At 39.4% G+C, this 11,842-nt stretch overlaps 1 protein-coding gene and 1 long non-coding RNA gene across 5 annotated transcripts in view; one reads left to right on the top strand and one right to left on the bottom strand.

Moving 5' to 3' along the window:
* Window positions 1-11,842, top strand: part of LOC148731612 (uncharacterized) — a 197,078-nt gene that overhangs the window by 157,657 nt on the left and 27,579 nt on the right. The gene's annotated exons all lie outside the window — the stretch shown is intronic.
* On the bottom strand, window positions 971-7,061 carry LOC148731620 (uncharacterized). 4 transcript variants are annotated; one of them, XM_088759333.1, is made up of 3 exons: window positions 6,598-7,061; window positions 6,022-6,092; window positions 971-5,440 (listed from the first exon to the last, which is right to left on the bottom strand). In XM_088759333.1, the coding sequence occupies exon 3, from the start codon at window positions 5,425-5,427 to the stop codon at window positions 1,870-1,872; it is 3,558 nt and encodes a 1,185-aa protein (XP_088615459.1). In that variant the 5' UTR covers window positions 5,428-5,440; window positions 6,022-6,092; window positions 6,598-7,061; the 3' UTR covers window positions 971-1,869. The 4 variants fall into 4 exon arrangements, with proteins under 4 accessions (XP_088615459.1, XP_088615460.1, XP_088615458.1 ...); XM_088759334.1 differs by having other exon boundaries at window positions 6,017-6,092; XM_088759332.1 differs by having other exon boundaries at window positions 6,022-7,061.

Here is an 11,842-nt window from a genome sequence, read left to right on the forward strand (position 1 = left end):
CAAGTAGACTTGAGGTAAATCCGAGCGCTGTGATTAGTTTTTACTCGGTTGGGATTTTGCCATACGGACCGTTTTCGCAGAAACGGTCGTAGGCCGTGTGTTCCGACGTATTATTATGTAGTCGCGTGCACGCATGCGCCGTTCAGTGAGTTACGACGTGGTTTTTTCTACTGGCTTTTCCTCCATGTTTGTTTTAAACTTTTACTGTCGGTTTTCCTTAAATAAACGATCAACTTTTTTTCAAATTGCAATCCGCCTGAACACCGTGTATTTTTGTTCTCGAAAATCGGCAAAGTTTGGTCAGACTGCCCTCTAATAAATCATTTCTTATTAACCTCACTTGCTCCAACTGTCTTGGGGCATATTGGCCCTCATTGGGTTTGGATGGACCGAACGCTGCAGGGTCTGTACTGCCACGACCTATAAGTGTGATGTAGAGTTGCAAATTCATGATAAAATATGCTTTATTCTTTGTGTGTGTTGTGCGTCTTTGCTCTATCCATTTTACTTTCCGCGACGAAACGCCATTTTCAAAGCTCTGAGTTTTTCCTTTTTTCACAAATGTTCACAATTGAAAATGAAAAAGGTAAAGAAGAACATTGTAATCGAAAGCTTCAGAAAACACATACGTTTACTGTTTTATGATCGAACAAAAGTCCATGTGACTTGTCTACGTCATAAACAGAGTCATCAAACCGGAGGGAACGACGTACACGGCGACCTCACCAACGGATCTAAACCAAAGGTGTACATAAAGATTTTTGGCCTGGGGAAGGGGGACAAAAAAAATGGAACAAGCGCCAGGGATACACAACTGAAGCCGCTGCTAAAGTTTGACAATCTCTTCGGGTTTCACTCAATATATAAAAAAGATAACGAGCTTGCCAAAGGGGCGACGCTAAAACAAATCATGCTTGAATAATCTGGGTGGGGAGGGGCCACTGCACGCTCCAAAAGTAAAATCGAAAGATAATAACAACACAAGGATCTATTTGATGCAAAAAAATGTCTGCGTATTTGAATAAAACATCATCTCTTACGATATCACATTTGACCGCAAAACAGATATATAAACTCACGTAAGCTCTCAGAAAAAGGCTAATGTATATGTAGTCCGTCATTACTCTAAAGATCGGTGAACTGAGATGCACCGAGTCGAAACCAACCATTACTAGACCTAATCATCCCGATTAAACGAAGCACCTCGTACACTCTGTAGTTAACGCGCGACTTTCATCTAAGAATGTATGAAAAAATAATAGATAAAGCGATTGTCTCCACTTCAACGAAAATTTAAATTCTAAGGTAATACCACAAGGAGTCTCTTAACCTATTACAATACTTTTAAACTTCTCAGACTGAGATCTACAGTGCTATGAAGTCCTGAGCTATTCATTTGGAAACTTTGTCAATTATACTCCGTCTTACAGGAGGAGCCTGTTTTTGGTTTAAGTTCCATCAAATATAAAACATAACGAAACCACCAGGCCACCTTTTACTTTATAAATATACGTTGCTGCTAAGAAGAGAGTGATATGTACACAAGCCAATCAGTCAAAAGTCATAATTCAGAAGAAGCAGCACTAAATGGCGACTCATAAACGATTTTGTCCTGTACCGTGGGACTGCAAGCAAGGAAACGTCTTTAAACTGTGTCCGATCACAGAGTTTGCAGATCAGGAAATAAGAAGCTCAAGTGATATCAAATATAACGAAAATATCAAAACGGTCTAGATTTTGGCGAAACTTCTCCAGAAAAAGGGACAGCAACGTCTAAACAGAATTAAAGGCCTTCACCGTTTATAAATTAGCACAGTTTCTAGAGTATCTACAGGTCCATCTTTTCTTCTTTTCAAAGCAGCTTAACCCTTACTCCACGACGTACCTCCCTTTCTGTAGCCGAGATAAGTTCCTCCTGACCTCTCGTGCACTAACATGATCTTGACCGTATTTCGAAATAAAAATTAGCAGTGCACGATCAAGACAATGCTTCGCCTCTTGGAGTTCGTCCAGGTCACTGTGCAAATTACCCAGATTCTTGTAAGAGGCTGCAACCTTAATATGATCAGGTCCAAGCTTCTTCAGATGAATCTCCAGTGCACGCTTATAGTAGTCTTTTGCTTGATCTGTTTCGCCCAGCGCTTTGTGTAAAATACCCAGATTGTTGTAAGAGGCTGCAACTTTAACATGATCAGGTCCCAGTTTTTTCAGACGAATCTCCAGTGCACGCTTAGAGTAGTCTTTTGCTTGATCTGTTTCGCCCAGGTCACTGTGTAAACTACCCAGATTGTTGTAAGAGGCTGCAACCTTAACATGATCAGGTCCCAGTTTCTTCAGACGAATCTCCAGTGCATGATTATAGTAGTCTTTTGCTTGATCTGTTTCGCCCAGGTCACTGTGTAAACTACCCAGATTGTTGTAAGAGGCTGCAACATGAACATCATCAGGTCCCAGCTTCTTCAGATGAATCTCCAGTGCACGCTTATAGTAGTCTTTTGCTTGATCTGTTTCGCCCAGCGCTTTGTGTAAATTACCCAGATTGTTGTAAGAGTCTGCAACATGAACATGATCAGGTCCCAGCTTCTTCAGACGAATCTCCAGTGCATGATTATAGTAGTCTTTTGCTTGATCTGTTTCGCCCAGGTCACTGTGTAAAATACCCAGATTGTTGTAAGAGTCTGCAACCTTAACATGATCTGGTCCCAGCTTCTTCAGACGAATCTCCAGCGCATGATTATAGTAGTCTTTTGCTTGATCTGTTTCGCCCAGGTCACTGTGTAAAGTAGCCAGATTGTTGTAAGACTTTGCAACATTAACATGATCAGGTCCAAGCTTCTTCAGATAAATCTCCAGTGCATGATTATAGTAGTCTTTTGCTTGATCTGTTTCGTCCAGGTCACTGTGTAAAGTACCCAGATTGTTGTAAGAGCCTGCAACATCAACATGATCAGGTCCCAGCCTCTTCAGACGAATCTCCAGTGCATGATTATAGTAGTCTTTTGCTTGATCTGTTTCGCCCAGGTCACTGTGTAAAATACCCAGATTGTTGTAAGAGGCTGCAACATCAACATGATCTGGTCCCAGCTTCTTCAGACGAATCTCCAGTGCATGATTATAGTAGTCTTTTGCTTGATCTGTTTCGCCCAGGTCACTGTGTAAATTTCCCAGATTGTTGTAAGAGGCTGCAACATCGACATGATCAGGTCCCAGCCTCTTCAGACGAATCTCCAGTGCATGATTATGGTAGTCTTTTGCTTGATCTGTTTTGCCCAGCTCCTTATGTACAATACCCAATTTGCTGTAACATGCTGCTTTTTTCAGGTCCTCTCCTTCGTGACTTGATTCAATCATTTTTAACTGCAATTTATAAAAGACTATCGCTGCTCCAAACTCACTATGGTCATGGCACATGTCACCGAGGGTGCAAAGGCCACCAGCGTATGAACTCAAAGACTTAAGTGCTCTTTCGGAGAATTCTGGCTTTTCTCTTCTAATTACCACGTGTTCAAGTTTTAAGCTTAACATCTTTAAATGGGGAGCTAATTTTGTTCCCACATCAATAGAATCGAATTTTTTAAACTTTGAGAATGACATTACAGCCCCATATATCACTTCGTAAACTTCATCCTTTGTGCAATCTTTCGTCGCAGATTTAATAACATCGTGAACAACACCATGAGCTCGAATATAGACACTACTCATTTCTTCTTCTACCTCTTCTTTTTCTTCAATCAGCAATAATGAACATTGATTCATTCTCATTCTGATCATATCTTCATCTTCAAAAGCTTCATCTACTGCTCTGATGTACTCGATAACACCTTCTTGAAGGATCGGCTGTAATGCACACACAGAGAGAAAATTGAATGTGTGATGGAAAATTATATCGTCCGCCATCGCCTTTTCGACAGCGAGTGTTATGGCTTTGGTCATGGAGTTTGGATAGCTTGGATTGATCTCAGCAAGAATGATTTCAGTAGCACTTCGTTTCCCCTCTTCCAATTTCTTCAGGTAGTCACTCCAGCCAAATTTCGAGGATGCCTTACACTGACGAACTTGTCGCACATACGTGGCTGCAGCCGCTAGGGCAAGTGGCTGGTAGTCTAATACCTTAGCAACTTCTTTCTCTATGTCATTAATTGGGATATCAGAAAGAATGCTCAGCAAAGAGCATGCGTCGTTAGGTTGCATTCCTGCGCTGACAGAAATGTTTTGTACGGAAGAGCTTGGTAACGGCATAGACGCAGTGCCCTGCGTTGTTATTAGCATCTGGCCCCTTGCCCACGCCTCGTTTCCTGCATCAGGCAAATGACCGCTCGAAAGAGAGTTCCCATTATCAACTACCACCAGCCATGAAGTGTAATGCTTAATTTTTGCACTTATTAGGGACTTGAGATATGAAATCTTCTCGTCTATGTTCAAATCCTTCGAGCCGTAAGTGTTTGTTATTTCATATCCGGGACATTTGCAATGTTGAGCAAAAAGGACATACGAATTCAAAATTGTTTCTGGGCTTTCAGCATTCAGTGTCATGACAAATGAAGCTGCGGAAGGTGTTTCTTTGACTTCGTCGTAGAATCGCTTGGCTACTAAACGGGCCAGCTGAGATTTGCCACTTCCTGGATTTCCTGACAAGTACAGTATGCTCATCCCATCATCGGTGCGTTTTAATGTTTGCAGGTTTCGCATAATTTCATCAACTTCAGATTCTCGAGCAGCGATGTCGTGTGTTGGTTTAGGAGGGAGAATGCAAAATGGAGAGACATCTGCGTGTAACTGTTCTTGCAAGGCAAGCCTCTGTTCTTCTTTTACTTGAAGTACCTTTTCTTTCTCTTGAAGTTCTTTTTCTTTTCCTTTAAGTTCCTTTTCCTTCTCTTTAAGTTTTTGTCTCAGGTCGTTAACCTCCCTTAAAACTTCACTTAACTCCTCTGTGGGGAAGGTTGTTTGATTTTGGACTTCATTGATTTTTAATGTGGGAAGACCGAGGGCGACGAATGCAGTTTTCACCCGCGATATAACAATATTGAAATCTCCGTCAGAGAGTTGGCCTGCCTCGTCATGTGCGATTTCATTCCGAATATTTCTTAAATCATCTATGTTTGATCGAACCACTGAATGGAGACCGTGGATACAATCTGAAAAAAGAATAGCGTAAAAGAGCATGGTACAATCCCATTCAGCTCTATCACCATTTTTCATGGTTGATAACAGCCGTGCGTTTTTGCTTCTGTTCTTTAGGGACTCCCCATTCCAAAAGTCTAGTCCACTTTTAGGTTGATCTTTCCATTCTCCTAGTCTTGTCTTGTGGCGACTGTCCCATTCTTGTTTAAAGATTGTTCGCAGACCCTCTGTTATAATATCAGTGACAACGTAACAAATCCTGAAGTAATTTAGCCGCTCTTCCGAGTATTCAAATGCAGCGGCCATTTCTTGTTTGAACCTGCGCAAAACCAAAGTTTTGTTAATGGGCATCAGGGTTGTCTTTGCAAATAGTATATGTGTCAAGATCTAGCGATACGCCCTTAGACATGTTTTTTTAGGAAACGGGTGGGTCAGAAACAAGGAAGTTTATTTCCTTTATTCACAGGGTGGAGCTAAATTGACGCCAGGACTAGGGATATGAAGGAAAATTGAGCAGCACAGAATCAAGGTTACTTTTTAACAACTTCACATCAATTTTTTTTCTCAATTTAATTTGAATATATCAACAAAGTTGAAATGGTAAATTGGCCACCGTTACGATTATAAAAGCTGACGTTTCGAGCGTTAGCCCTTCGTCGGAGCGAAGGCCTAACGCTCGAAACGTCAGCTTTTATAATCGTAACGGTGGCCAATTTACCATTTCAACTTTGTTGATATATTCAAATTATTTCGTTACCCCCACTGACGCAGCCCCAAACAGTTTCTTTAGAAACTATCAGCCTTTATTTTTTTTACTCATCCGAAGAAGCAAACGAAGTTAGCTCTGATTTTACTAATTTTTGTTCAAATATGCGACTTAAGGAAAATCGATCACCTAACTCGTCAATTCCGCGTTAACTTTCCTGCAAAAACTGATATCGCACGAATCCCTCGTCAGGTAATGAATTCTCCTATAATAAAGAAAAAGTTTAAAGCATCAGGAATACTGTCTAAGTCTGAGAACTGATGGTCAAAGTCAATAATTTCTAAGCTATACGAATTTTTTTCCGTCTTCTCAGTTTATCTTTTTTCCGTCCGAGGTAATTAGTTATGATAATCTTACTTAATAAGGTCTCTTAACATTGAATTCCATTCCTTCAGCTCACTTTCTAGTGATCAATAAAGAATCGCTTCTCACTTCATTCAAGTATGATAGCGTTAAGTAAAAACCAGCCATCACTCTTAGATAAATACAAGAGAACTTTGCCAACCTGAGCCGAAATAAATTCCCAGCGTACTGAATAAAATGATACACACCACACGTGACGGTTAACTTTAATTTACGTCAACTCGTGAACTGAGGTTTCTTCACGAATGGAAATTATCACTCTGAAGCTATAGATCGATAACAAAAGCAAATTGAGAGAAAAAAGTTATCTGGAACTCACTTGAATCAGTAACTTAGATAATACATACCGTTCTGGAAGTTTGAGAAACCTTTGGAACACTTAAACTGTCTGCAATCAAAGGTTGAATAGTTAAGAATCACATGCATTTAAAGCTGCACACAACAGCACATCCGGTGTTTTATGTATCATAAGCTAAATAACGCTGGCATTGTGATTGGTTCTTACCAATGATCGATTGGAGGACAGACGCATTTATCATATGAAACAATCAGAATTCTAGCGCATTAGATCATATCCACATGTATTTTGCGCTATTTAAGTAATAATAAATTGAATAATAGATCATGCATGATGCCGTGGGTCTGTTTAGTAATAGATCACAGAAGACGTCAAAATAGTAAGAACATCAGTGACACACTCTCCTGTGCCTCACGTGACACTTTTGTCATCTATTATTGAACAGATACATGGCAACATGTAATCTATTTTTCTTTTGCTTGAGAAGTATTATGAATAGTTTGTTTTGATTTCTGATCCATCACCTCTTACCGCAAAGTAACACAGGGATTTGAACGACTTTGATCTGATTAGTTAATGAATATTACAAATTTTCATGCTGTTCGACAATCTAGACGGCTCCTAACAGCGGAAGGAAGCCTTCTACATTTAGTGCTGCCACAGATTTGCTCAGGGTTTCTGTTGCTTGAGGTTTCTTTCGCAAGAATTTTCAAATCTATTTACTTTTTGTTCACGGCTTATGTAACTGTTATCAGTCAAGGCTTACTTTCACGGCAAGTCATCTGTAATGAAAGATAAGTGAAAATGACAAAACGGGGTCTGTGTTAAAAGTTGGTAGAGAGACAGAATTCTTTCCAGCCTGAGCCAAGAAATATATTTGACATAATAAGCGTTCTTTTATGTAATATTGACGTTTGGAACAAGTTTAAGAAGACATTTCACGAAAAGCACTTGTTTTGTTCGCTATTTGTTTCGTTTCTTCTTCATCTCACGGATATTAGATCTCAAAGCTTCAAAGGCTTTGGCAGTTTTTTCGCAGCTGGTTTATCTTACTGAGTTCTGGAACTATCACTACAGTGCTGGTATACTGTGGCAATGCAGTGCTGGTATACTGTGGCACTGCAGTGCTGGTATACTGTGATACTGCAGTGCTGGTATACTGTGGCACTCCAGTGCTGGTATACTGTGGCACTACAGTGCTGGTATACTGTAGCACTACAGTGCTGGTATACTGTGGCACTCCAGTACTGGTATACTGTAGCACTAAACAGAGTTTTATCTTATGAGGTCCTCTTATCTCTTCCACCTTAAAATGGATGATTCTCCCAGCAGAATTTCTGGAGCTTTAATGAAGTTGTGGCAGCCGTAATCCGCTGCTTTTTGGCCCTTGCGTTTTTCATAATTGCTGTCAAATTAACTAAACAGTTCCGTCTTTTGTTCACTTGATACGGTCAGCATATTAGACAATGGATCGTATCAGTTAGAGTATCAAAAGAACGTAAGGTCACAAACATCTCTTTTCTAACTTAAAGCGACGATAGCAGAAGTCGCAGTGCAATTTTATCTTTTTGCTAAAATAGTTTTCTGTATTACGCTCCTTCTCCTGCGGCGTGTTTCGTATCAAGATAAGTATTCTACAATGTTCGCTTGTTTCTTTTTCGTTTGAAACGAGTTGTATCTGCTACGCATAACTTTCAGGTGAGTGAATTAAAGTTTCCTTCACGTTGTCAAAGTTCTAGAAACTTTTCGTGAGGAAATAATACTTTATCAGCAATAAAGAATATATGCTGCTTTCTGTAGTCAACAAAACACTTGAGGAACTCGCATGCGAAAGCTAATCTGGCTTCGTCGCAATGCACATAAATCACGTCTCTAAGCAAGACAGGACAAGAGACTTCGAGAGATTTAATTGGAAGGCCGCACAATACTTATAAAGCGATGCTCGAATAATTTTGACGCCATATCAATGGGCCATTTGAACTGCTTTTGTTTTGCTGAAGTAAGAAAGACAGGTTTTTGGGTTACGTCAGTTAAGAGAAAATAGTTTGTATTTTCCTGGGTACTTTTCTTTGCACTCACTCAAACAAACTTTGATCGTTGAAAAATAGTCAACTTGAATGAAAGGATGACTTAAACTGAAAATAGAGCTGGTAAAGACCTTCTTCAGCTTGAGCTATGAAATCCATTTGAAATAAGAAGCAACCTGCTTTGAAGTATTGAAGATCATTCGGTGCCCGACCAAACATAGAAGTTCTTTTGTTGAGTTGATAAACTCAGAATATTAGATTAAAGAAATTACAAAGCATAACAAAATAACATCAATAACATTTTCACTGATATAGGGGAATTTGCGTTAAGGAAGATGGGAGAAATCACGGTTAAATTTCATCTTGTTACGGTCTCATGAAGCTCCTTCTCTTCCAATATAGCAATTCTAGGAAGTAGTTTTCGTTTGAAAAGAGTTGTATCTGCTACTCATAAATTTCATGCAAATGAAACTAAGGTACTTGCTCTTGCCAAGTTTTGGAAACTTTTTGGTGGTGATTGATCATCTACGATGAAGAATATAGGCTGCTTTCTGTAGTCAACAAAACACTCGACGAACGCGAAAGCGAAAACTTCTTTGGCCTTCAGGCAGAACACCTTATCTACCTCCCTAAATAGCTGCACTCTGCAAGTTTAATATCAATTGTTTTACTGACAACTATTGAATTTGCTTTGGTTTGATTCTTTGTCTATCATCTCTCCGCAGCAAACAACACTAGGATGTGCCTCGACACGTTAACCTTCATTATTTTGCGAAGTTCTTTCGCTCTACAAAAGTCTGGAAAATTCGTCATTAAGTTGGGTACGATAACCTTACTTAGCGTGGAAGAAGTGAGACGGGGGGGTAAGATTGAGCTTACCCCACCCCCACTCCCTCCCTGTTCACATTAAATTACAATTCTATAGGTATTATTTGCTTCTATACCATTCCGAAAGAATATTGTACACCGCACCGCAATGCGCTATATAAGTAAAATAATAAAGTTGTTATAATCATTATCATTAAGTGATAGTTACCTCCAAATGTGATTCACATGAAATCGATGCCAGTGATTTGTCCAACATACACAAATAGAAACACTGAAACAAAAAATGCGTGCGTAAGGCTAGGCAATCGGAAAAAGAATAAGTAAGAAAAATGAATAAGTAAGAAAAAAAAACCACGCAAGGACAATATGAACGTTCTTTTCGTAGTCTGCACACATGGATAACAACAAAGCGCAAAACAGACACGATAACCGCGGATTAGACTGGCTTGATGTCTGCTCCAATAAAAAATATGAACAGTGTTGCGAGGGGACCTGCACTAAAAGCCCGAGCGAGTCGCGTATGGTTGAAATATTTTTTGCTGCAGTTTTCTTCATTAGCTTGATGACACTTGAAACAAACGCGCTTGTGATCAGTCAAGGATTACATTTGAGGCGGATCGTAAGTAGTTGCAAAATTTGAAATCACAACGGTGACAGGACTTTGATTATTAGTGGCAAGGAAACTATAATTCTACTAGTCTATTCAAGCTTGTATCTAAATTATTTTCCAAATAGCCATTCGAGTTCATTCGATAAGTTGATACAGTCACCAAATGTTGTCATAAAATCGTGAGGCGTATCCCTGAAATAGCATCACTAACATTTTTTCAAGGATGTGACAAGAAAGCGTGGTGAAACGTCACGTTGTTTCCCGAGCTGGCCGATCTTTCTTCCCCTCCAAACAGTCGTGAAATCTTTTAATGCGAATGTCGCATCCATCTAAGGATGGAAAGTTACCTGGCCTAGTTTGAACTAATTTTAAACTCGCTTGAAAGGAGTTGTAGTTTTGGTTATTCCTAGTAGTAGTAAAACTTTATTAAAAGTGTCAAGAGCCGTCTAGCAAGGGCAAAATCCCTTACTAATTTGGGGACACTAAAAAAGAAAAAAGACTAGGAGCTATTTACAGTAGTATAGATATCAAAACTAAGAGAAAATCTATAGTTAACTAGTTACGGGATTTGTAATAAAAATATATAAAATTCAAGAGGAGCAGAGGCTACAGCGCGTGCAACCATCATCCAAGAGCTCACTTATACTGAGTTGGCGTATCTTGCCTTTGAACGACTTGAATCAAATTGAACGACGTTTGAATCAAATGCCGTATTCAACTATTTTAGTTGACTAAAATAGGAGTTAAGCTCGGCAAATGTCAAATTCGACGTTTGAACTGGGCCTAAGTGATAAAACTGACTAAATTGACTGTATTTAACGACCATAAAGAACTAAAGTCTTTTTATACTAGATGAGGGTTTTCATTCAGCAAATAAAGAATCGTCATAATTCCGTCCAGTTGATAAACAGTAGCCTGTGTACAGGCCTCTACTTTCCAGAGTTAAGAAAACTCTGGAAGGAATCGGGATTTTGGAGGGGAGGGGAGGGGCAGCTGTTTAGAAGCTAATAAACAAGAACATGAAAGTGAAACTGATTAGTTACATACTGTGACCTTCAGAAATAATCTCTAGACATTGCATCATTTTTTATGGCACCTTTAAAGCCACAAACGTCAGACTTGCGATTTCTGCGCTGATCCGTTGAGTTTATAAGCAGAGCTACTTAATGGGGGTTGAGTCAAAATATAGAGCAAATCTAAATTCTGTTCGAGAATGTGTTGATCAAAGTCCTTTTCAGAGCAGCAACAAGGATAAGACTCCACATTTAAGCCTCTTTAGAGAATGTAAATATCTCTTGTCTGAAACAACTACTAAAATCGGTTCTGAATTTCGTTTAGGCGTCAAAATTCCAACCAGACAAGACAAGAAACTTAAAATTGCTCATCCGCAACCAGCCTTCAACTTGTAAACAGGAACACGAAAGTGAAACCAGTGTGTTAACTATTGCGACCTTAAGCCTTAAAATAATAATCCCATGACACGCGTCTTTTAACTGCAAATGCGCTGATCCGTTACGCGTAAATAGAACTATTTCATCGGAATGGGGGAAGTTGGAGGAGGTAAGTCAAAAAATGGGGGAATACACTAGGGGGAATACTAAACGTTGAACGATTTACCGCCTGCTCTCGTGTTTGGTGTGATATTTCAAGTAATAGGAGTCAGTAAGTTCTTGAACAGAGGTCAACCATATTCGAATGTCGTTTTCTAGAAGGTTCTGATTAAAGTCCCTTTACAGAACGGCATTGTCACAATTTATGAAGTAAAAAATGAAAAAAGCACTAAACTGAGCCTTTCACCGAAAGGAAAATTTTTGAACGAACAGTTTAGT

The sequence above is a fragment of the Stylophora pistillata genome, chromosome 5 (assembly GCF_964205215.1).
Source record: "Stylophora pistillata chromosome 5, jaStyPist1.2, whole genome shotgun sequence".
NCBI classification, from domain to species: domain Eukaryota; kingdom Metazoa; phylum Cnidaria; class Anthozoa; order Scleractinia; family Pocilloporidae; genus Stylophora; species Stylophora pistillata.

What these genes read in the sequence shown, in the direction of transcription:
- LOC148731620 (XM_088759333.1), bottom strand. Translation starts at nt 5,427, where the DNA reads ATGGCCGCTGCATTTGAATACTCGGAAGAGCGGCTAAATTACTTCAGG.